At 45.8% G+C, this 26,122-nt stretch overlaps 1 protein-coding gene across 1 annotated transcript in view; it reads left to right on the forward strand.

Annotated features, from left to right (window-relative positions):
• SCAMP4 (secretory carrier membrane protein 4) overlaps positions 1-26,122 on the forward strand; it is a 76,982-nt gene that overhangs the window by 47,919 nt on the left and 2,941 nt on the right. Inside the window, exons 3-6 of the mRNA XM_038771067.1 lie at positions 4,550-4,678; positions 6,805-6,961; positions 18,002-18,103; positions 25,544-25,661. Coding sequence (XP_038626995.1) covers positions 4,550-4,678; positions 6,805-6,961; positions 18,002-18,103; positions 25,544-25,661 — 506 coding nt within the window. The remainder of the gene's footprint in view (positions 1-4,549; positions 4,679-6,804; positions 6,962-18,001; positions 18,104-25,543; positions 25,662-26,122) is intronic.

The raw sequence follows: 26,122 nt of genomic DNA on the forward strand, positions 1-26,122 counted from the left end.
CCAAGCATCTCTCATTTCTCCTTGGTATCAGGACTTTCTCCTCTCATTTTACAGCTAAGGGCCGCTAGGGCAGACCAAGCTTGATTTGGTACAATCTCAATTCAAATCAGTTTAGGAAGAGAGCAGGAATTCTTTCCCAGAGGTTCTAAAGTCATAATCAGCTAGAATATACACCTTTCAGTTGGAGGCCAAATCAAGTAAAACTAGTGTCAACCTTTAATTTTGTTTACTATCTTGTTTTCCCAATTCCAAGGAATAATTGGTGTGATGTGAGTATGGGGAGAGGGATGAACCCTAAAAAAGCGTAAAAATATGTAAATGGTAGCCAGCCTTCTTGCCATGATATTGGCTTTGGCTATGTTGTTCATTTTGGGTGTGGCCCCTTATGTCTTCTTATCTGTGTCCACCCTGGTCTGCTTTTAAGGGTAAATTCCTAAAACGGATATCAGCATCACCTTGCATGGATGCCAAAGGACTGCATGCCAGGCTACCCCATCTAAGGTCCTGTATTGCCCCAATGGAAAGTGGGAGTGTTTAATGGCATATGTGTACGTGGGTGTGCCTGGAGAAAACAGCTAGTCCTTTGTCATATAAGAAGAGGAGAAAATGGGCAGTTAATGACCCTGTGAAGATCCTGAAGCTGGATACCAACAGCCAGAAAAATCCTTTATAAGCCAAGCCCAGAGTCCTGGTAGGGATTCAGAGAGCGAGGAGTCATCAGATGATTGATGCCTCAGTCATTTTAAGCAGATCCCACAGCAAAGCCCAGAGCCCCTTCCTTCAAGACTCTGGTCCTGGAGGAAGGCCCAGGACTGCTTATCTATGAAGAAAAGATAGAAGCAGTGAGGGCTAGTGGAAAGAGCCCAGGACTGGGAGTTGGAGGGCCTGAGTTCTATGCCACTTGTCTGCTGTGTGACTTTGGGCAAGTCATTTCACTTCTTTGTGCCTGTTACCTCATCTGTAAAATGGAGATTGACTGTCAGCCCCATATGAGACGTGATTGTGTCCAATCTGATTAGTTTATATATACCTCAGCACTTAATACATTGTCTGACACATAGTAAGACAGATGGCCAGATCCCAAGCCAACATGTTCCTTGCATGGTATCAGGAGCACAGTTGAGAGGCATTGGGATCCAAAATCGTTATTCAGACCGTCCCTACCCCTTGGGATGATGATGATGGTTTTTGTTAAGCGCTTACTATATGCAAAGCACTGTTCTAAGCGCTGGGGAGATACAAGGTGATCAGGTTGTCCCACGTGGGGCTCACAGTCTTAATCCCCATTTTGCGGATGAGGGAGCTGAGGCCCAGAGAAGTGAAGTGACTTGCCCAAAGTCACACAGCTGACAAGTGGCGGAGATGGGATTTGAACCCATGACCTCTGACTCCAAAGCCCGGGCTCTTTCCACTGAGCCACGCTGCTTCTCTAAAATCCAAAATCATTATTCAGTCCGTCCCTACCCCTTTCAACTTCAGCCTGCAGTGTGCTTCTTTCAGTTCTTCCAGTCACTCACAGTCTTTTCCAACTCTCTTTCCTACCTTCTACTAGTTCTAAAGATTTGAACTGCTTAATTGCAATAGGTTTCTCCAACCGTGGCCCAGCCCTCCTGGCCAATCATTGCCTTTGGAGCTGTCTCTGAGCCAATCAAATCATTTGAAGGTGATCTGGATAGAGGCAATTTCTATGTTTGTTAGAGAGACCTCCAGAAAGGCAGGGCCACTTGGGCATAGATTGGATATATTTGTTTGATTTGATAAAAATATAAAGTGAGTTTAAATATAAGATCAAGCAAAAATACCCAGTGTGCATCCAGTGACTTCTTCCCCACTGCTTTCAAACATGCCTATGTCTCCCCTATCCTAAAAAAAACCCTCCTTGACCCCAAGTCTCTCTCCAGTTATCGCCTCATCTCCCCTGTGGGACAACATGATCACCTTGTAAACTCCCCAGCGCTTAGAACAGTGCTTTGTACATAGTAAGCGCTTAATAAATGCTATCATTATTATTATTTCTCTCCAGATTCCTTGAGCAAGTTGTCTGCACTCGCTGCCTCAAATTCCTCTCCCCCAATTCTCTCATTGACCCTCTCCAATCTGGCTACTGTCCCCATCATTCCACAGAAACCACCCTCTCAAAGGTCACTATGATCTCCTTCTTGCCAAAGCCAACGGCCTCTGCTCTATCCTAATCCTTCTCGACCTCTCAGCTGCCTTTGACACTGTGGACCACCTCCTCCTGGAAACGTTATCCAACCTTGGCTTCACTGACTCTGTCCTCTCCTGGTTCTCCTCTTATCTCTCTGGCCATTCATTCTCAGTCTTCTTTGCGGACTCCTCCAATGCCTCCCACCCCCTAACTCTGGGGTCCCTCAAGGGTCAGTTCTGGATACCCTTCTATTCTCTATCTACACCCACTCCTTTGGAGAACTCATTTGCTCCCATGGCTTCAACTACCACCTCTATGCGGATGATACCCAAATCTACATTTCCAGCCCTGATCTCTCTCGCTCTCTGCAGTTTAGCACTTCCTCCTGCCTTCCAGACATCTCTACTTGTTGTCCTCCTATCACCTAAAACTTAACATGTCCGAAACTGAACTTCTTATCTTCCACCCAACCCAGTCCTCTCCCTTACTTCCCTATCACTGTAGACGACACCACCATCCTTCCCGGCTCACAAGCCCGTACCCTTGGCATTATCCTTGACTCCTTTCTGTCATTCAACCCCCATATTCAATCCATCACTAAATCCTGTTGGTCCCACCTTCACAATATCACTAAAATCCTCCCTTTCCCCTCCATCCAAATGGCTACCATATTAATACAATCACTCATCCTATCCCCACCTAGATGACTGCATCAGCCTCCTTGCTGATCTTCCAGCCTCCTGTCTCTCCCCACTCCAGTCCATTTTCTAGGTTTCCTTGTAGACTGAAGACCTTTGATTTATATAATTTCCTTAGACTTATGCTATTTTAATAATAATAATGATGATGATGACATTTGTTAAGCACTTACTATGTGCAAAGCACTGTTCTAAGCACTGGGGGGATACAAGGTGATCAGGTTGTCCCACGTGGGGCTCACAGTCTTAATCCCAATTTTACAGATGAGGTAACTGAGGCACAGAGAAATTAAGTGACTTGCCCAAAGTCACACAGCTGACAAATGGCAGAGCTGGGATTAGAACCCATGACCTCTGGCTCCCAAGCCCATGCTCTTTCCACTGAGCCACGCTGCTTCCCTATTTTATTATCACAGACATGTTGGAAGCCCACACTGTTGTGAATTTGAATCTATTTTGTTGGTTGAAAATAAAGTTCTGTTAAAACAGCTCACCATGCCCTGCCCAAAGCACAAAAACACTTTTTCCTTGTCATAAAATACAAGCCTTACTGAAAGAAAATTTACCTCTGGGATGAAAGCAGACATGGGAGTTTCTCTCCTTTTAAAAGAACAAAATTAACACATGTTCCTAATCTGAATTATCCATGGAAGCAGCATGCAAGAAGCAGTGTGGCTCAGTGGAAAGAGCACGGGCTTTGGAGTCAGAGGTCATGGGTTCAAATCCCAGCTCTGCCAATTGTCAGCTGTGTGACTTTGGGTAAGTCACTTAACTTCTCTGTGCCTCAGTTTCCTCATCTGTAAAATGGGGATTAAGGCTGTGAGCCCCCTGTGGGACAACCTGATCACCTTGTAACCTCCCCAGCACTTAGAACAGTGCTTTGCACATAGTAAGCACTTAATAAATGCCATCATCATCTTGGAATTATTCTGGGTAAAGAGAGTTATTCCAAAACCAAAATTAAAAAATCAATTTTTAGTTATTCCTTTCAACTCCCCCCCCTCCCCTTTTAACTAAACCTGTTAACAACTAGCTGACTGGACCGATTTGTTTTGCCCCTCCTCTCCCTCCCCCACCTTCCCTTTCCTGTGCCTGCCCTCTGATAGAGACACTAATGAGCAGCCAAATGGTCATAAGGTAAAGAACAGGAAGGGGAAGGAAAAAAAAATGCTCCAAATGATTAACCCCTCAGCAATTCCCAGCTGGTGATACAATACAATGAAAGGGTCTTAGAATCAGTGACGACAAGATGGTCCGACCATTGGCCTGTCAGGCCTTCCAGGTCACTTAGAGTGGTCCCACAAATCTCCCCATGCTTCTGGTAGGCCCTAGCTCCCAGCCTCGGATCTCTGGGCAAAACCAGGTGAAAAACAGGGTCAGCAATACGTGCACCTCCTTTCCCTGGCATGGAAAAAGTGAGAAAGGCACTCCCATGCCTCCAGGACAATACTTTAATCAATCAATCGTATTTATTATACTTTAGAACTCGAGTGTTTGGGGAGCTATTAGCCTCCAGGAATTGGGAGAGGGACTCCCCTTCTGGTGGTTGGGAAAGGAAAACGGTTAGACCAGCCTGATCTATAGCGTTCATGTCCTATGAGTGTTAATGTGTTAAAATGCTTGGATTTTGATTTATATTAGGTTCAAAATATTCTGGAGTGAATCAACTGGTTTTAATTGAAAATTGTTTTTCTTCTTGCAGAGAAAGTAAATAACTTCCCCCCGCTACCAAAGTTTATTCCTCTGAAACCCTGCTTCTACCAGAACTTTGAGGATGAAATTCCCATAGACCATCGGAGTCTTGTGAAAAAGATTTATCGTTTATGGATCTGTAAGCATTTACAGGAGTTACTCCCCAAATCCACCTAGAATGGATAAAGGAAAAGACAATTGGGTTTTATCTGCTTGGTTTTAAGGGAATGCTACTTCAAGCTATCTTGAATATTTGAAACCATTTCATCAAATGACAGCCTGATTCAGTAATCCTTGCTAGTATGAAGCAATTTATGCAAGTCCTCAACTACACAGTAATGCTTACCAACTTCAGATTAATACACAGTAATGTTTACCAACTTCAGATTAATTATTTTTCCCAAAGAGCCTGTTCTTTTTCCTGGTAGAGTTCATTTACCTCAAATGGGAGAGCATATTGGGTTTGCCTTGCATGGTCATGGAATTGGGTCCATTCTTTGAAAATTGTGGGCTTTTTTATACTAAAAGCCTGAGTTCAAAGCCCTTTGTTTCCTCTGCAGTTGGAGACATCATTGACAGTTAAATCAGGATTGGAGTTATTCATTGCTAAGGGACAGTGGCGTTTTGGGTCCAGATCATGGCAGGCAAGTGAAGGAGGGGATGATTGTCAAATTTTAGACTTTTCAAGGGTTTGGATTTAGTTAGAGATCTTAAATGAAAGGCATTAGCAGCTTAAATTTGGCATATTGGCCATTGGATTCAAATCCACTCCCTCCGAAGGGATTTCTGTGAAAATGATCTTTTGCTCCGCAGCAACTCAGAACCAAATTCTTCCCAAATTAGAGTGCCCTCAGATGTCAAGGCCCAACATTTGGCAAGGAAATATTTCCTTCTAGAGTGCAGATGCACTAGTAGGAAAATGAAGCTTTTTCACATTTTGTTTTATCAAAACAGAAAGAGTTTATGGGGTGGTGGTTCAGGGGAGCCAAAGGGCCTCTCTCCCACCCCCACGCCCTTTCTTTCCCTATTTAGTTTCAGTCAGTCAATCATATTTTATCAATCAGTTGTGTTTATTGAGCACTTACTGTGTGCATAGTACTGGACTAGGTGCTTTGGGAGAATACAATATTTGCTCTACATGACAAAGCTGCTACTATGGGTGTCTACTCAAAAGTTCTCATTCAGGTGAATGGGAAAATAGAAATCTGCGAGCCTGTAACTGTATGTAGAGGGAGGGAGGAGTGGTTTCAGAATAAAATAAATATTTCCCATAGTATAAGATCATAACATAGTAGAGGGTCTGCCAGAGAAAGCAGAGGAAAACTGAGGAGTTTATGATTGGCTTAGCAAGCCAACTCACGGGCAGAGATAGAAGGAAGAGTTCAGAGTATCTCCTTGGTCATGAAACTTGTAATTTCACTTGGGGAGGAAATAGAGAATTCATCCAACAAGGTTTGAACCAACTAACAATTGCAGCAGGTCAATCTCTCACAACAACCAGTCTGGAGATATTGGGGAGCAGCTTTCAAGGATCGTAGTTCCTCCCCGAGAAAGGAAACAAAGCCTTGTCACAGAGGGAGCTGGGGAAATTAGAGGAGAGTGTGTATTTCTGGATTTGGTAATGTATTTTATGGATAGTGAGGAAGCCATGGATACTCATTATTGTAGTGAATAAAGCTCCTTATTTCACAGTCACTTGCCAAATGGGATCATTACTACTTATTCTGAGTCTTTTTATGGTGTTTGTTAAGCACTTAGCATGTGCCAGACACTGTACTAAGCACTGTGGGATAGATAAAAGTTAATCAGGTTGGACACAGTCCATGTCCCACATGGGGCTCACGGTCTTAATCCCCATTTTACAGATGAGATAACTGTGGCACAGAAAAGTGAAGCAACTTGCCCAAGGTCACACAGCAGACAGGTGACAGAGTTGGAATCAGAATCCAGGTCCCTCTGACTTCCAAGCCTGTGCTGTACCCACTAGGCCGCACTGCTTCTCACTTATTCACTACTTAAGAATAGTTTAAACATACGATATTTCTTATTAGGGTACCCTAATATGATATTAGTCCTTGTCAGCATTTTGCACAAATGGGCCTTTATAACTAGCAGCAAATATCAGATTTCCACTAAGGTTTGCTTTTTCCATATGTTGTAGATTTTTAATTTTGGTTCTCTCCAGCTGCTTATTCTGGGGCCCAACAGACACATCCCTTTTCACATATTTTCTCTGTTTGTTTTTCATATTTTTTTTTTTGGTAGTTTACTGCATCACACTTGTGATAAATCTCATTGCTTGCCTGGCTTGGTGGATAAGTGGTGGACATGGAGTGAATTTTGGATTGGCTATCCTTTGGCTACTTATCTTTAGCCCTTGTGGTTATGTGTGCTGGTTCCAACCTGCTTACAAAGCCTTCCGGTAAGTCAAAGAGCAATTTGATTTACTTTTTCTCATCAAAATCTTTTCTGCTGTGTTAGCTTCATCATGTATTTGAAGCCCTCAAGGCATTTGCCTAGAGGAACTGAGCATAATGAACAAGCAGGAGCTACCCCATTATTCTTAGCAGTCTATTCTGTCCGCTATTCTTTTGATTTATGGGTACCCACCCAATAATAAAGAATTATAATTGCAGTATTTGTCAAGTGCTTACTATCTGCCTAGTACTGTATCTAGCACTGGGGCAGATACAAGATGATCAGGTTCCTATCAGTCCCTGTCCCATACAGGGCTCTCAGTCAAAGCAGGAGGGGGAACAGGTATTGAATACCTATTTTACAGGAGAGGAAACTGAGACCCAGAGAAATTAAGTGACTTGTCCAAAATCACATAGCAGGCAAGTGGCAAACTCAGGATTAGAACCCAGGTCTGACTTCCAGGCCTGAGCTCTTTCCACTAAGCCACACTCCTTTCCTATCTCTGAATTTTGAAACCCTTAATATGTGACTTATGATCCCTATTTCTTCACTGGGGGGAACAGAAATAAAGGAGGATTCTGCCCTAAAATAAAAGGCCGAGTAAAGGTGTCAACAACAAAATCATTAAACTCCAATAGTGTGGCTCAGTGGAAAGAGCCCAGGCTTGGGAGTCAGAGGTCATGGGTTCAAATCTCTTTAAGGGTAGGGACTGTGCCTTTACCCGCATCAGTCTCACCAAGCACTTAACAGAGTGCTTTATACCCAGTAGACACTCAGGAAAAGCTACTGATTGATTAATTTTCCTATCTGCTCTTGAGGATGATAATTCCCTGGGTCTGCTCAATCAAAATAACCATAAATGTTCTCCAGTCCTTTAATTGGAAGCTTATTTAGACTTAGAGCAAATGGTCCCTGATTCAAGTATGATTCTCTGTACAAATACCTTCCACTCCATTCTCCTAGAGAAAAGACCATCTTCTCTTGTCAGCAACTATGCACAAGTTGCATTTAGATCAGTGCTGGAAGGAATGAGAAGTATAATGCTATTTATTAAGCACTTACTATGTGCCATGTGATATGCTAAATGCTGGGGGTAGATATAAGCTAATCAGATTGGACACAGTATATGTCCTATGTAGGCTCACAGCCTAAGAGGGAGAGGCCACAGGTATTTTAATTCCCATTTTTTTAGAATTTGAATTCCCATTTTTTAGATGAAGAAATGTTGGCCAGAGAGGTAAAGTAACTTGCTCCAGATCCTGCACCAACCAATAATAATAATAATAATGATGGCATTTGTTAAGCGCTTACTATGTGCAAAGCACTGTTCTAAGTGCCGGGGGGATACAAGGTGATTAGGTTGTCCCACGTGGGGCTCACAGTCTTAATCCCCATTTTACAGATGAGGTAACTGAGGCTCAGAGAAGTTAAGTGACTTGCCCATGGTCACACAGCAGACATGTGGCGGAGCCGGGATTAGAGCCCATGACCTCTGACTGCCAAGCCCGTGCTCTTTCCACTGAGCCACGCTGCTTCTCTTCAGCCAATGGCAGAGCTGGGTTAGAACTTGGCTCTCCTGACTCCCAGGCCTGTGCTTTCTCCAATAGGCCACGTGCCTACTTAAGTGAACCGGAATCAGCCGGAACTCTGCACCAGTCTAAGAAAAAGCCCCAGAATGTGTGTTCTGGGGTGAGGGTGCAATGACTCCATCCACATGGGGCAGGGGGAGGAGCTATGCCTGCCCTACCCCTTCCTGCCTGCTGTCTCTCTGTTCACCAATTAACTGTGGTGTTTGTTAACCGCTTACTATATGGCAAGCAATGTACTAAGCGTTGGGGTAGATACAGGATAATTGTGTTCCACATGGTGCTCACGGAATAAGTAGGAAGGAGAACAGGTATGAATCCTCATTTTGCAGATGAGGGAACTGAGGCACAGAAAAGTTAAGTGAGTTGTTCAAGGCCACACTGCTGTGTGGCAAGTGGCGGAGCCGGGATTAGAACCCAGGTCCTCTGACTCCCAGACCTGTGCTTTTTCCACTGGGCCACACTACTTCCCAACAGCCACAGCCCTGCCTCTCCCATTTTTCACCACTCTGCAGCTCTAGATTTTGTGTTAGGCATCACCATCAATGGTTGGTTGGTTGACTGGCAGATGACCACACCCTCTTCTGTGCCCTCTCACCGGCCCCCCCCCCAAAAAAAAAAACCCAGGTCAGCAGAGTCTCCTGGCTCTGTCATATTATTTTTTTTTTTAACTTTCAGCCCTGATTTAGGTGTAAGGGGAAATTGATTCCTGAGGTTTATATGTGGGAAATATTTGTACAAACCATCTCATTTTAGAAAAACCAAAAAGAGGTGATGCTCCTAAACCATAGTTAATGTTCTTCATTATTACATGACATTCACGTATTACAGCTTCAAAATCAAAGTACAGGCATCAGTCCCCCCAGCTAGTTTCTAACAATAAAGCTTACTTATCATCATCCTGATGCAGGTTTGCAACAAAGGTGATTTCTGAAGTGGACTAGTGGAGAAAACTTACTTAAGCTTATCATTTCTTTAAGTGCATCAAAGGTTAAAAGCCTAAGAGAATACCAAATTAAAGGGTTTATGGTGGCAACTGTCTTCAATAAAGAAAGAAATGGCCCATTTGGAATGAGGAATTAATAAATAGCTTAACCTTATTGCAGCAGGTTTTCATAGTGCCCCTTCCTCAAGTCTTCAAAACTTCTACTTTTACTAGGTGTGATAGAATGCAGGATTCTGCTTCTGTAGAGGTCATATTTCCTTTGTACTTTATTTATGGCCTGTAGCCTTGAAAAGCACTCAGCACTGGATTGGTCTCCCTTCTCAGCCATTTTTGGAGGCTGATTACAGAAAGAGATGCATCCATGCATGCTGTATTGAATTATATGCCATCTGTATGTAGCAGTCATCGAATTGATCGAGATTTAGAATACAGTACTGCTGAGTTTGGTTCCGTTTATACTAAAATACTTAGACACTTTGGGCCTGTTCTAGATGGCAGTCTTGATCTGACCCACCCATCCTATTGACCTATACCTATTGAAGTCTCCTCGGAGACTTCAATATCCACATGGATATCCCTAACGACTCCTCTGCCGCCCGCCTTCTATCTCTCCTTGACGCTGCCAACCTCTTCCTCCACCCCACCTCACCCACTCACCAACTTGGTCATACCCTCGACCTCATCATCTCCTACCGCTGCACTGTGTCCACCCTCACCAACTCTGAAATCCCTCTCTCTGATCATAATCTTCTCACCTGCCTCCTCTCACACTCCTTTCCCCTGTAAATCTGTATTACTCCCTCACAGAGATCTCCGCTCTCTGGACCCCACCCATCTTTCGGAGTGCCTCACACCCCACCTCACCGCCCTCTCCTCTCTACCCAGTCTTGATGATCAGATTACTGCTCTCAACTCTACCCTTTCTACTCAGCTAGACTCACTCGCTCCCCTTTCCCTTTGCCGCTCTCGTACCACTAACCCACAGCCCTGGATCACTGCCACTGTCCGCCTCCTTCGCTCTTATGCTCGAGCTGCTGAACGCTGCTGGCAAAAGTCTAAACACCATGCCAACCTCGTTCACTTCAAGTTTATCCTTTCCTGCCTTAACTCAGCCCTCTCTTCTGCCAGACAAAACTATTTCTCCTCCCTTATTGACACCCGTGCCCATCACCCCCGCCAGCTCTTCCGTACATTCAACTCCCTTCTCAGGCCCCCGGTTCCTCCCCCTCCTCCTTCCCTCACCCCCAACGATCTGGCCTCCTACTTCATTAACAAAATTCAATCCATCAGGTCCGACCTCCCCAAAGTCACTTCCCCCCCTTCTCCAACCCCCCAGCTCTCAACACTCTCTGCTACTCTCCCCTCCTTCCCAGCAGTATCCTCAGAGGAGCTCTCCTCCCTCCTCTCAAGTGCTACTCCGGCCACCTGTGCTTCTGACCCCATTCCCTCTCATCACATGAAATCTCTCGCTCCATCCCTTCTCCCCTCCTTAACTTCCATCTTCAACCACTCACTCTCCACTGGTTCCTTCCCCTCTGCCTTCAAACATGCCCATGTCTCTCCCATCCTAAAAAAAACCCCTCTCTTGACCCCACCTCACCTTCTAGTTATCGCCCCATATCCCTCCTACCATTCCTTTCCAAACTCCTTGAACGAGTTGTCTACACACGCTGCCTAGAATTTCTCGACAACAACTCTCTCCTCGACCCCCTCCAGTCTGGCTTCCGTCCCTGCCGTCAACAGAAATGGGAAAGTCAGGGAGAGGGCAAGGTTTGGGAGGGAAGACAAGGAGTTCAGTCTTCGACATGTTGAGCTTTAGGTGGCGGGCAGACATCCAGATGGAGGTGTCCTGAGCTTGAATGAGCTACCCTGCTCATTCAAGCTCTCATCCTATCCCGTCTGGACTACTGCATCAGCCTTCTTTCTGATCTCCCATCCTCGTGTCTCTCTCCACTTCAATCCATACTTCATGCTGCTGCCCGGATTATCTTTGTCCAGAAATGCTCTGGGCATATTACTCCCCTCCTCAAAAATCTCCAGTGGCTACCAATCAATCTGCGCATCAGGCAAAAACTCCTCACCCTGGGCTTCAAGGCTCTCCATCACCTTGCCCCCTCCTACCTCACCTCCCTTTCTCTCCTTCTACTGCCCAGCCCGCACCCTCCGCTCCTCCGCCGCTAATCTCCTCACCGTACCTCGTTCTCGCCTGTCCCGCCATCGACCCCCGGCCCACGTCATCCCCCGGGCCTGGAATGCCCTCCCTCTGCCCATCCGCCAAGCTAGCTCTCTTCCTCCCTTCAAGGCCCTGCTGAGAGCTCACCTCCTCCAAGAGGCCTTCCCAGACTGAGCCCCTTCCTTCCTCTCCCCCTCATCCCCCTCTCCATCCCCCCCATCTTACCTCCTTCCCTTCCCCACACCACCTGTATATATGTATATATGTTTGTACATATTTATTACTCTATTTATTTTACTTGTACATATCTATTCTATTTATTTTATTTTGTTAGTATGTTTGGTTTTGTTCTCTGTCTCCCCCTTTTAGACTGTGAGCCCACTGTTGGGTAGGGACTGTCTCTATATGTTGCCAATTTGTACTTCCCAAGCGCTTAGTACAGTGCTCTGCACATAGTAAGCGCTCAATAAATACGATTGATTGATTGATTGATTGACCTATGGCAGGTCTTGTCAGACACCCCTCTGTGCCCCTTTGCATTTCCCGCCCTGGTTTGGGTCAAATTCAGGGCAGCAGTGCCACAGTGGGTTGTCTGCTAATTGAAGTGGAGTGGAGCTTGATACCATGGACACTGTGAGTAAACTCAAATGTACAGCACTGCTCATTTGAAGTGTAGTCCAGGCCTCTTTTCATCTACCGTAGTTTCAAAAGCTGGGGTTTTGGAGTTTGGCTCAGCCCAAATCCGTATTGGTGCCATGTCAGACTGGCCCATGAAGGGCTCTATCCTAGCTGTCATGGTAGCTGAAATTTTGAATACACTTATTAATCAATCAATCATAGTTATTGAGTGCTTACTCTGTGCAGAGCTCTCTACTAAGCACTTGGGATAGTCCACTGCAACAGAGTTGGTAGACATATTCCCTGCCCATAATGAACTTACAGTCTAAGGGGGAGACAGGCATTAATATAAGTAAATAAATTACAGATACAGTTACTCTAGAGGGGTGAGTAAAGGGTGCAAATCCAAGGGCAAGGGTGACGCAGAAGGAAGTGGGAGAAGAGGAAATGAGGGCCTAATTGGGGAAGGTCTCTTGGAGGAGATGTGCCTTCAGTAAGGTTTTGAAAGTGGGGAGAATGATCATCTGTCAGATGTGAAGAGGGAGGGCACTCCAGACCAGAGGCAGGGTTTGAGCAAAAGGCTTGCAGCGAGACACAGGAGAGGTCAGCAAGATAAACGAGATTGAAGTATAGTGAGCAGGTTGGTATTAGAGCAGTGAAGTGTGTGGGCCGGGTTTTGGTAGGAAATCAGAGAGGTAAGGTAGGAGGGGATAAAGTGATTGAGTGCTTGAGTGCCAATGATAAGGAGATTCTGTTTGATGCAGAAGTGGATGGTGGATCTTGAGGAGTGGGGAAACATGGACTGAATGTTTTGAAGAAAAATGATCCGGGCAACAGAGTGAAGAATGGACTGAATTGGAGAGAGACAGAAAGCAGGGAGGTCAGCAAGGAGACGGGTGAAATAGTCAAGGCGGGATAGGATAAGTACTTGGATTAATGTGGTAGTAGTTTGGAGGGAGGGTAAAGGGCAGATTTTAGCAATGTTATGAAGGTTGAACCGACAGGATATAGTAACAGATTGAATATATGGGTTGAATAAGAGAGATGAGCTGAGGATAACACTGTGGTTATGGGCTTCTGAGATGGGGAGATGGTGGTGCTATCTACTGTGACAGGGAATTAAGAGGGAAGAGAAGGTTTGGGTGGCAAATAAGGAGTTCTGTTTTGGACATGTTAAGTTTGACTTGTATGGAGGACACCCAAGTAGAGATCTCCTGAAGGCAGAGAAGGGGAGAGATCAGAACTGGAGATGTAGATTTGGGAATCATCTGCATGGTAGCTAAAGCCATGGCAGCGAATGATTTCTCCAAGGGAGGGGTTGTAGATGGAGCACAAAAGGGGACCCAGAACTGATCCTTGAGGGACCCCCACAGTTAGGGGGTGGGAGGCAGAGGAGGAGCTCACAAAAGAGACTGAGAACGAGTGGCCTGAGAAATAGGAGGAGAACCAGGAGAGGACAGTGTCAGTGAAGCCAAGGTTGGATAAAGTTTCCAGGAGAAAAGGGGGTGGTCAACAGTGTGGAAGCAGCTGAGAGGTCAAGGAGGATTAGGCTGTTGGATTTGGCAAGGAGAGCATTGGTGACCTTTGAGAGAGTTCTCAGTCTAGTGGGGGAGACTTATGGACTTCCTCATGTTTCCATCTGTTCCTTAAGAGTCTTCCCAACAGTCTCACTCTTTAAATTTGAATACAACTTGCCACAATTGATTGCATTTATTTTTTTAATGGTACTCGTAAAGTGCTTACTGTGTGCCAGGCAGTGTACTAAGTGTTGGGATATTCACAAGGTAACTAGGTTGGACACATTCCCTGTCCCACATGAGGCTCACGGGCTCAATCCCCATTTTAAAGATGAGATAACTGGGGCGCAGAGAAGTGAAGAGACTTGCCTAAGGTCACATGGCAGACAAATGTCAAAGTCGGGATTAGAAACCAGGTCCTCTGACACCAGGCCCATGCCCTTTCCACTAGGCCACACTGCCTCTCTATTATTGAGCACCTACTATATGCAGAGAAGTATACTAAGCACTTGAGAGAGTACAATGTGATTAGAAGGCATGATCCCTGCCCCCCAAGAGTGTAGAGCCTAATAAGGGTGACAGACAAAATAAATTACAGACAGGAAGAAGAGGAGAATCGAAAAATAAAATATATTAAATGGAGTGAAGGGGGTCAAGGAGAGACTTGGAGGAGAGGAACTGCAGGCAGTGGATGTAGACAACTTGCTCAAGGAGTTTGGAAAGAAATGGTAGGAGGGAGCCCTGGGGTCAAGGGGAGGTTTTTTTAGGATAGTGGAGACATGAGTGTGCTTGCAAGCAGTGGGGAAAAATCCACTGGAGAGTGAACAGTTGAAGATGGCAGTCAGAGACAGGGTAAGTGCTTTGATGAGGTGTGAAGAGATAGGGTTAGGAGGCCTTCCCAGACTGAGCCCCCTCCTTCCTCTCCCTCTACTCCCCCTCCCCATTCCCCCGCCTTATCTCCTTCCCCTCCCCACAGCACCTGTATATATGTATACATGTTTGTACATATTTATTACTCTAGTTATTTTACTTGTACATATTCTATTTATTTTATGTAGTTTATATGCTTTGTTTTGTTGTCTGTCTCCCCCATCTAGACTGTGAGCCCGCTGTTGGGTAGGGACCATCTCTATATGTTGCAAACTTGTACTTCCCAAGCGCTTAGTACAGTGCTCTGCACACAGTAAGTGCTCAATAAATACAATTGAATGAATGAATGAATGAAAGGTACAGGTGGAGGGATGTGGGTTTTGAGAGAAGGTAGGAGATGTCCTCTAGAGATACTGTTGGGAAAGATGGGAGAGTTGAAGAAGGGGCAGGAGGAGGGAGGGACTGGAAAGGAGCATGGGAGATTTTAGGGAGAGCACGCCTGATGGTTCCAATTTTCTTAATAATGTATACTGGCAGGTCAGTTATGGGCAAGAGATAGGGGAAGTGGGAGGACGGGGGTTTGAGAAGGGAGTTAAATGTCTGAAAGAACTGGCAAAAGCAGTGGGCATAGTAGTCAATAAAAATGGAAAACTAATGTTGCCAGGCAGAGGAGAGGGCAGAGTGAAAGCAGGCAACAATGAATCTGAGGTGGATGATGCCAGCCTGATATCAGGATTTCCACCTGCAGCACCCTATAGGTTCTACCTTCACAACATCTCTAGAATCTGTCCTTTCCTCTCCATCCAGATGGACACCACGCTCATCCAAGCAGTTGCCCACTTCCCGACTTGATTACTGCATCAGCCTTCTCACTGACCTTTTTGCCTCCTGCCGTTCCCCTCTCTAGTCTATACTTCACTCTTCTGCCCAGTCATTTTTCTGAAAAAAACATTCAATCCATATCTCCCTACTCCGCAAAAACCTCCAGTGGTTGCCCCTCAACCTCTGCATCACAACAGAAAGTCCTTACCATCAGCCCTTTTCCTCTTACCTTACCTTGCTGATCTACTACAACCCAACCTGTACACTCCATTCTTCTAACACCAACCTACTCACTGTACCTTGATCTCGTCTATCTCACATTCAACTTCTTGCCCATGTCCTCCCTGGGACCTGGAACTCTCTCCCCCTTCATATCTGACAATCCTCCACTCTTCACATCTCCAAAACCCTCCAGAAATCACATGTCCTTTAAGAGCTCTCATTTCCCCTATCTGCCCTCCCATCTGCATCAGTAATGCACTTGGTTGTGTATTCTATAAGGACTTTGATACTTACCCTAGCCCCACAGCACTTACATAAACATCCTTTACTCTAATATTTCCCATATCTGTAACTGAATTGATTTTAATGTCTCCCCCTGTAGACTGTAAGTGCCCTGTGTGCCGGGGTTGCAAGTACCAGTTCTGTTGCACTGTTATTTCCCAGGTTCTTAGTACAGTGGTCTGCACACAGTAAGTGCTCAATAAATACTATTAATTGATTGATTGATGATTGATTATACCCAGTTTCAACACTGGACCAAACATAAAAGGGAGACATATTTGGTGCTTGTTAGGTTCACAGTTTGAATTCAGTATTTTTTTAAAAGTAGTATTTGTTAGGCACTTACTATGGGCCATGCACTGTACTAAGCGATCGGGTAGATACAAGTTTCACACAGTCCATGTCCCATGTATTAATCCCCGTTTTATGGATGAGGTAATTGAGGCACAGAGAAGTTAAGTGATTTGCCCAAGATCACACAGCAGACAAGTGGCAGAGCCTGGATTAGAACCCAGGTTCTTGTGATCCCCAGGCCGGTGCTCTATCCATTAAGCCACACTGCTTCTCTTTTTTATGGGGTTTGTTGTCATCCCTATTACAGAGCACTGCTGTGTACAAGCACTCTACTTGGCACTTGGGTACAAGCAAGAGAAGTAGAAGACCCTAGTCCCTGCCAGGAGAAATTCACAATCTAGGAGGGAAGTCAAGTAGATGTAAATCGTAAGCACACAGTAGGAACAAGAGTAGGAGCGTAGAAATAAATGATAAAAACAAAAAGTGTGCAATTCAAGTATTCCTATTCTCTAGATCTAACATCCAGCAGCGTGGCTCAGTGGAAAGAGCCCGGGCTTGGGAGTCAGAGGTCGTGGGTTCTATTCCCGCCTCCACCACTTGTCAGCTGTGTGACTTTGGGCAAGTCACTTGACTTCTCTGGGCCTCAGTTCCCTCATATGTAAAATGGGGATTAAGACTGTGAGCCCCACGTGGGACGACCTGATTACCTTGTATCTACCCCAGTGCTTAGAACAGCACATGGCACATAGTAAGCACTTAACAAATATCAACATTATTATTATTATTATTTTTATTTGCAATTAATTTGATTCTGTTACAAGGGAGAGAGCATGCCCTTCTCCAAGAGCTCAAGGTTCTTTTGTCACATCTCACAGCTCTCCTTCACACATTACACACATCGCTAAAATCCACCCTTTCTGCTCCATCCAAACTGCTACCACATTAATCCAAGCATTTATCGTATTCCTCCTTGATTACTCTATCAGCCTCCTTGTTGACCTCCCTGCCTCCTGTCTCTCTCCACTCCAGCCCAGCCTTCACTCCTCTGTGTGGATCATTTTCCTACAAAAGTGTTCAGAGCATGTTTCCTGCACTCCTCAAAAAACTCCAGTGGTTGCCCACTCACCGCCTCATCAGACAAAAACTACTCACCATTGGCTCCAAAGCACTTTATCACCCTGCCTCACCTCATTACTCTCCTACTGCAACCCAGCTCATGCACTTCACTCCTCTAATGCTAACCTTCTCACTGTGCCTCAATCTCATCTATCTTGCCACCAACCTTTTGCCCTCATCCTGTCTCTGGTCTGGAATGCCCTCCCTCCTCATATCTGAAGGCCGGTTACTCTTCCCCCCTTCAAAGCCTTGTTGAAGGCACATCTCCAAGAGGCCTTCCCTGACTTAGCCTTCCTTTCCTCTTCTCCCACTCCCTTCTGCATCACCCTGACTTGCTCCCTTTATTCATACCCCTCCCAGCCCCACATCACTTATGTACATATCTGTAATTTATGTATTGATATTAATGTCCATCTCCCCCTCTAGACTGTAAGCTCGTGGGCAGGGAATGTGTCTGTTTATTGTTATTTTGTACTCTCCCAAGCACTTAGTATGGTTCTTTGCACACAATAAATACAATCGAATGAAAAAATGAACACAAGAAACACAATTGAAAATGAATGTGAAAAGTAACTTTTAGTTTTGTTCCCTTTCTCAGATCTGACAGCTCCTTCAATTTTATGGCATTTTTCTTCATCTTCGGGGCACAATTTGTTCTGACAGTTATACAAGCAATTGGGATCTCAGGATGGGGAGTCTGGTAAGCAAAGTACTTCACGTTTCCTTGGAATATTCTACTAGCTCCATGAGGTCATTCTTCTTGGTCTTTGTTAGCAGCTTTCCGATACAGGTCATGCATGGGGAGTCAGGTGACCATTCCTATACAGTAGCAGGAAGTGGTTTCCAGGCCCACTTCCAAATGTCTAGAAATTCTTATACCTGTTACCTTTTAAAAGCTGAAGAAATCTATGTGATTGTCAGCATTGGAGGGCTAGTCACTCACTGATTTATGGTGGATCTGTGCACTTATTTAGATGGGACCTTTAGTTGGCACATGCTGAAAGAGAGCCCAGGCTACCAAAGAAGCTTGAGGAAGGGATTGGGATTAAACCCTCCATCTTGGGATCTTGATTTTACCTATGCGTAAAATACTGATTTAGCAGTCTATAGGACACAAAAGGTCAGAAACCCATAATTTCAGGTAGGGGAAGGGGGGATTTCAGGTGTGTATAGGATATGTGTGGATGTAATGTCATCACAGTCAATTTGTGAGGAGAGGGGGCTTTCTCAGTCTACTTGAGTGGGCTAGGGAAGAACTTTGGTCAAGAGAAAGTGCCTTTCACCTTGCTGGGTTTAGTTTGGCTTTTCAAATGTCCATGGGATTGATACCCAAAAGGTTTTTGGGCGAGTTGGGCAGCCATACTTAGCCGTGCCCACCCCTTGGAGCTGGAAGGGACCAGAGGTGAAATTGGAGCCAAGATTTTGGCTTTATTTATTGATTTATTTATTTTTGGCATTCTCTGCCAGCAGGCTATGACCTCTACTGCCATCACTGAGTTCTAGGGCTGGATCAGAGACTCCTCTCGTTCCCATGACCCCAGTTCACAACCAAGGAAGTAACGTGGCCCAGTGGAGAGAGCATGGGCCTGGGAGTCAGAAGGTCATGGGTTCTAATCCCGGCTCTGTCACTTCTCTGTGCTTTAGTTACCTCATTTGTAAAATGGGGATTAAGACTGTGAACCCTACGCAGACAGGGACTGTGTCCATCCCGATTTGCTTGCACATAGTATGTGCTTAACGAATACAAATTAGCTGCAATACTGTTTTGCAGTTTGACTTTGTTTCATATGAAAAGCTGAAAATTATATTAATCCAGTAAAGATTTTGGATGTGCCTGGCCATTTAGCATTTTGCTGCTCCTGCGAGGGACTAGCACTAGCCCGTGGAGGCTCTGGGGAGGAGCAGTAGGGGGACCAGGAAGAAATCTGGACCAAAGAGCAGGGAGGGGAGGCAGAATCAGGCTTCCCCAACAGTTCTCCATGGCGATCATTTGATCCCTTTCTCACATTCCTCTTCTCTTTCTCCAAGTCTGAAGTTCTTTGGGGACTTCAGTATCCTTGTGGATGTTCCTGCTGACCCTTCTGCTGCCTGCTTTCTATCACTCCTCAACTCCACTGACCTCCTGCTCCACCTCATCCACTCACCAACTTGGACACACGCTCAAACTCATCGTCTCTAGTCACTGTACAATCTCTACACTCACCAACTCTGAAATCCCTCTGTCCAATCACAGTTTCCTCACCTGCCTTCTCCCCCACACACCCCCTCCCTGCCATTCTGTGCTCTTCCCCCACAGAGACCTCTGAGCTTTCAACCCCATCCAATTTTCTCAAGTAATGTAGCCTCCCCATATAGCCTCCTTACCCAAGCTACCTCTCCTTCACAATCAAATTGACGCCCTCAACACCACCCTCTCTACTGAACTCAAATTCATTCATTCATTCATTCAATCGTATTGAGTGCTTACTCTGTGCAGAGCACTGTACTAAGCACGTGGGAAGTACAGGTTGGCAACATATAGAGATGATCCCTACCCAACAACGGGCTCACAGTCTAGAAGGGGAAGACAGACAACAAAACAAAACATGTGGTCAGGTGTCAAGTCATCAGAACAAATAGAAGTAAAGCTAGATGCACATCATTGACAAAATAAATAGAATAGTAAATATGTACAAGTAAAATAGAGTAATAAATCTGCACAAACATATATACAGGTGCTGTGGGGAGGGGAAGGAGGTAGGGTGGGGGGGATGGGGAGAGGAAAAAGGGGGCTCAATCTGGAAAGGCCTCCTGGAGGGGGTGAGCTCTCAGTTGGGCTTTGAAGGGAGGACAAGAGCTAGCTTGGCAGATGTGCGGAGGGAGGGCAGTCCAGGCCAGGGGGAGGACGTGGGCCAGGGGTCGACGGTGGGACAGGTGAGAACGAGGCACAGTGAGGAGGTTAGCGGCAGAGGAGCGGAGGGTGCGGGCTGGGCTGTAGAAGGAAAGAAGGGAGGTGAGGTAGGAGGGGGCGAGGTGATGGAGCGCCTTGAAGCCGAGAGTGAGGAGTTTTTGCCTGATGCGTAGGTTGACTGGTAGCCGCTGGAGATTTTTGAGGAGGGGAGTAGCATGCCCAGAGCGTTTCTGCACAAAGATAATCTGGGCAGCAGCATGAAGTATAGATTGAAGTGGGGAGAGACAGCAGTTCTGGGTCCCCTTCTATTCTCCATCTACTCCTGCTCCGTTGAAGAACTCATTCACTCCCATGGCTTCAACTACCACATTTATGTAGATGATACACCAATCTACATCTCCAGCCCTGATCTCTCTCCCTCTTTGCAGTCTCACATGTCCTCCTGCCTTCTAGACATGTCTACGTGGACCCCCTCCCCTCACCTCAAACTTAATATGTCTAAAACAGAACTCCTTATCTTCCCACCCAAGCCCTGTCCTCCCCTTCACATTCCCATCACTGTCGATGGCACCACCATCCTTCCTGCCTTATAATCCCATAACCTTGGCGTTATTTTGGACTCATCTCTCTCATTCAACCCACATATTTAATCCATCACTAAATTCTGTCAGTTCAACCTTCACAACATTGCTAAAATCCACCCTTCCCTCTCCATCCAAACTGCTACCATGTTATAACAATCACTCATCCTATGCCACCTGGATTACTGCATCCGCCCCCTTGCTGACCTCTCAGCCTCCTGCCTCTCCCAACTCCAGGCCATACTCCGCTCTGCTGCTCAGATCATTTTTCTTCAAAAATATTCAGGACATGTTTTCCCACTCCTCAAGAAACTTCAGTGGTTGCCCATCAGCCTCCGCGTCAAACAATAACTCCTCACCATTGGCTTTAAAGTGCTCAATCACCTTGCCCACTCCTACCTCACCTTGCTACACTCCTGTTACAACCCTGCCCGCACAGTTTGCTCCTCTAATGCTAACCTTCCTACTGTGCTTTGATCTCACCCAACTTGCCACTGATCCCTTGCACACATCCTGCCTCTGGCCTGGAGTGCCCTCTCTTCTCAAGTCCAACAATTATTCTCCCCCGTTTCAAAGCCTTGTTGAAGACACATCTCCTCCAGGAGGCCTTCCCTGACTAAGCCCCTCCTTTCCTCTTCTCCCACTCCGTTCTTTGTTTCACTGACTTGCTCCCTTTGTTCTTACCCGCTCCCAGCCTTACAGCATTTATGTACATAGCTGTAATTTATTTATATTAATGTCTGTCTTCCCCGTCTAGACTATAAGCTCGTTGTGGGCAGGGAATGTGTTTGTTTATTGTTGTATTGTACTTTTCCAAGCACTTAGTACAATGCTCTGCACGAGTAAATGCTCAATAAATACAATAGAATGAATGAATGAATATCAATCAAGCAATTGTACTCTCCCAAGAACTGTATTAATCGCTTGGGAGAGTACAATAATCAATCGTATTTATTGAGAGCTTCCTGGGTGCAGTGCACTGTACTAAGTGCTTGGGAGAATACAGTATAACAGAGTTGGTAAACAAGTTCCCTGCCCACAATAAGCTTACAGTCTAGAGGAGGAGGCAGACATTAATATAAATAAATAAATTATTGATATGTACATAAGTGCTGTGGGTATGAGGAAGAAGTGAACAAAGGGTGCAAATCCAAGTGCAAGGGTGATGCAGAAGGGAGAGGGTGGAAAAGAGGGTTTAATTGGGGAAGGCCTCTTTGTCAAATATGAAGAGGGAGGGCATTCCAGACCAAAGGCAGGACGTGGGCTAAAAGTTGCTAGTGAGGTAGATGAGCTTGAAGGCCTCTTGGTGGAGATGACTTTAATAATGCTTTGAAGGTGGGGAGAGTGATGGTCTGGTGTATACGTTGGGGGAAGGAGTTCCAGGCTAGCAGGAGGACATACAAAAGGGGTCGGCAGCAAGATACATGAGATCATTCATTCATTCAGTCAGTCATATTTATTGAGCACTTACTATGTGCAGAGCACTTTACTAAGTGGGGAAGACACACATCAAAACAAGTAAACAGGCATCAATATAAATAAACAGAATTATAGATATATACACATCAAAACAAGTAAAAAGGCATCAATATGAATAAGTAGAATTATAGATACGTACATATGCACAAGTGCTGGGGGCGGGGAGATGGGGGTAGAGCAAAGGGAGCGAGTCGGGGCAACGCAGAGGGGAGGGGGAGCTGAGGAAAAGGGGGACTTTATCTGGGAAGGCCTCTTGGAGGAGGTGAGCCTTAAATAAGGCTTTGAAGGAGTGATGTGTGATTGGTGGATTTGAAGAAGGAGAGTGTTCCAGGCCAGGGGTAGGATGTGGGCCAGGGGTCGAAGGCAGGACAGGTGAGAACGAGGCCCAATGAGAAGGTTAGCACCAGAGCAGCAGAGTGTGCAGGCTGGGATGTAGGAGGAGAGAAGGGAGGTGAGGTAAGAAGGAGCAAGGTGATGGAGAGCTTTGAAGCCAATAGTGGGGAGTTTTTGTTTGACACAGAGGTTGACAGGCAACCACTGGAGGTTTATTTTTGGGGGGGGGAGGGTTGGCATGCCCAGAATGTTTCTGTAGAAAGATATTCCAGGCATCAGAGTGAAGTATGGTCTGAAGTGGGGTCCAGTAAGTAAGCTGGTGCTAGAGGAGCAAAGCATGTAGGCTGGGCCATAGTAGGAAATAAGTGAGGTGAGGTAGGATGGGCCGAGCTGATTGAGTGCTTTAAAGACAACAATAAGGAGTTTCTGTTTGACACAGAGGTGAATGGGTTACCAATGAAGGTTCTTGAAGAGCTGGGAGACATGGACTGAAAGGTTTTTTAGAAAAGTGATCCATGCAGGAGAGTGAAGTATGGACTGGGGTGGGGAAAGACAGGAGGCAGGGAGGTCAGCAAGGGGGCAGATGCCATAGTCACGGTGGGATAGGATAAGTGCTTGGATCAGCAGTATAGTAGTTTGGATGTAGAGGAAAGGGTGGATTTCAGTGATGTTGTGAAAGTTGAACCTACAGGATTTGGTGACAGATTGAATATCGGATTGAATGAGAGAGATGAGTCGAGGACAATGCCAAGGTTATGGGCTTGTGAGATAGGGAGGATAGTGGTATTGTCTATAGTGATGGGAAAAGTGGGGGAAGGCAGAGTTTTGGTGGGAAGATAAGGAGCTCTGTTTTGGACATGGTTAGTTTGAAGTTTTGGTGGGACATCCATGTAGAGTTGTTCCAAAGGCAGGAAGAAATGTAAGAATGCAGGGAAGGAGAGATATCGTGGATGGAGATGTAGATTTGGGAATCATATGCAAAGAAATGGTAGTTGAAGCCATGGGAGCGAATGAGTTATCCAAGGGAGTGGGCGTAGATGGAGAATAGAAGATGACGTAAAACTGAGCCTTGAGGGACTCCCACAGTTAGGAAGTGGGAGGCAGTGGAGGAGCCCATGAAAGAGACTGAGAATGAGTGGCCAGAGAGACAGGAGGAGATCCAAGAGAGGGCAGTGTTAGTGAAACCAAGATTGGATAATGTTTTCTGGAGAAGGGGGTGGTCGACAGCGTCGAAGGCAGCTGAGAGGTCGAGGAGGATTAGGATGGGGTAGAGGTTGTCAGATTTGGTGAGAAGAAGATAATTGGTTACCATAAGAGAGGGCTGTTTATGTGGAGTGAAGGGGGCAGAAGCCAGATTGGAAGGGATCAAGGAAGCTGCATTTCAGACTAAATTCACATAGTTTACTAGATCCCAGTACTCTTCACCATTTTTATATTCAGACATTCGGGTGGCTTAATTAATACCCTCCTGAGGCAGTGTCTGAGACATTGTCCAGCACCTGCCATCAATCTCCAATAAGAGGACTTGTGTAGTAGCAGGGCTTCAGCTGAGGGCTCAGCACATGCAGAAATTCCAGAAATCGGCCTAAACCGAGCTTAATAAAGGTGACGCTCACCCAAAGAATAAAAGTAAAGATGGTGTTTACCAAGCACTGTGCTATGCCCTGGGGTAGGGACAAGATTAGTCAGATTGGACCCAGTCCCTGTCCCGCATGGGGCTCACAATCTAAGAGGGAGGGAGAACAGATATTTAATCTTCATTTTTCAAATGAGGAAATTGAGACACAGAGTGGTTAATTTACTTGCCCAAAGTCACACAGCAGGTAATTGGTGGTGCTGGCATGAAAACCTGGGCCTGTTGAGTCCCAGCCCTATGCCCTGACCACTAGGCAATGCTTCCTCCTGGCTTAGCACTTGATTTTCTTTGGCCTTGTCCAGGCCAAGATTGTGGGGCCTGGTTGGCCTAGTCTGATATGAATCAACTACATGCAATCTTACACCAGGGTAAGCCTACCTCCAATTCACTGGGGATGGGCATGGATTTCTGCAAATGTGTGAGCCATCACCATAGCAACACAGGCACGTTGGTGCGTGCCCCCCCCCCCCAAAAGTCAGTAAGAGCCTCAAAATGAAGGGAGGAGGGGGACGACCACCTTTCGTCCCTCCAAAGACCACTTTTCTATAGCCTAGTCCAAGGACTGGACCCCAGTTTGTTGGTCCATGCAAAATTCTGTCAGCTGACCTAGGCCTGACTTTTGAAAGACATCTGGGATCCAGGCATGCACAGTGGTGAACTTGCATATGCTAAGTTCCCCAATCCATGTTTTGGAAGAATATGAGGCACCCTGCTTGACTCAAACCCAGTTTGTCTGCCTGTTTATCGGGCCCAACCCATTGAAGGACAGCACATTTTAAAATGCCGGGGTTGCATACTTGACAAACCCCATGGTAAGGAAAACCTATGTTAGGATACTAATTCTTTGACCAATGCCGCATCCATGTGCTTTGGCATTTCTTCCATCGTCGGATCACTATCTAACCAGATAGACACTTGCTGCTGGAAGAATGATTCCTAATTCTTCCCTTGCATTCCATCCAAAGTAGATAGGGAAAACATGTGCCATGGGCAGACTGATTGCATTTTATTATCCAGTGGTCTGGGAGCTCTCATCCCTTTTCTTCTCCCACTGGACTTCAAGAGCTTTGCAGACTCTTATTCTGTTCTTCTCTGCCCCCTTTGAATATTGGCCAGTGCCCCTGTTAATGAGAGGTGTCATAGATTATGCTTAGAAGTTCGTCAGGCACTCAAAGCACAAACTTTCTCTGAGTCTGTGGTATTTGTGTTCATTCTTCTCAGTGGTTGGTTGTCGACCATCACTTTCTTCCCGACGAATGTCGGAGCTGCTGTAGTCATGCTGTTCCCAGCCATCATGTTTTCCATATCAGCAGTTTTGATGGCCATTGGGCTCCTGAGGGTAAGTGTTGTTCATAGTCGTAGTGTGCATTTTTGTGCATTGTTTGAGTCACTTTCCCCTCCACTAAAAAAAAATCCATGGTCAATCGTGTGACCACTTATGATTTCATCAGATCAGATGTAAGAGCAATCGGTGGAAAAGGAAGAGACTGGAGAGTCTCTCCATCCATGTACCATGTGCATCTGGCCACTTCTGGTCTGAATGCCCTCAAGCCACTGAACGGGCTCCTACCTCTCTCCCACATCATCCTACCCCCTGGACCGCCATGGTCCAGAGCCAACCTGGGGAAACCTGGAGTGCCCCATGGAGCTTCCAGGCCATTCCAGGGTTCAGAGATTCCCCAGTGGCTGCAATTGCAGGGCTAGAGGAGGAGTAGCATTGTTTTTACTCCAGCTGTACCACTAATTGACTGTGGGACCTGTGGGAAGTCATTTCATCCTTCTAATCTCACTTTGTTAAAT

The sequence above is a fragment of the Tachyglossus aculeatus genome, chromosome X2 (assembly GCF_015852505.1).
Source record: "Tachyglossus aculeatus isolate mTacAcu1 chromosome X2, mTacAcu1.pri, whole genome shotgun sequence".
Taxonomy (NCBI): domain Eukaryota; kingdom Metazoa; phylum Chordata; class Mammalia; order Monotremata; family Tachyglossidae; genus Tachyglossus; species Tachyglossus aculeatus.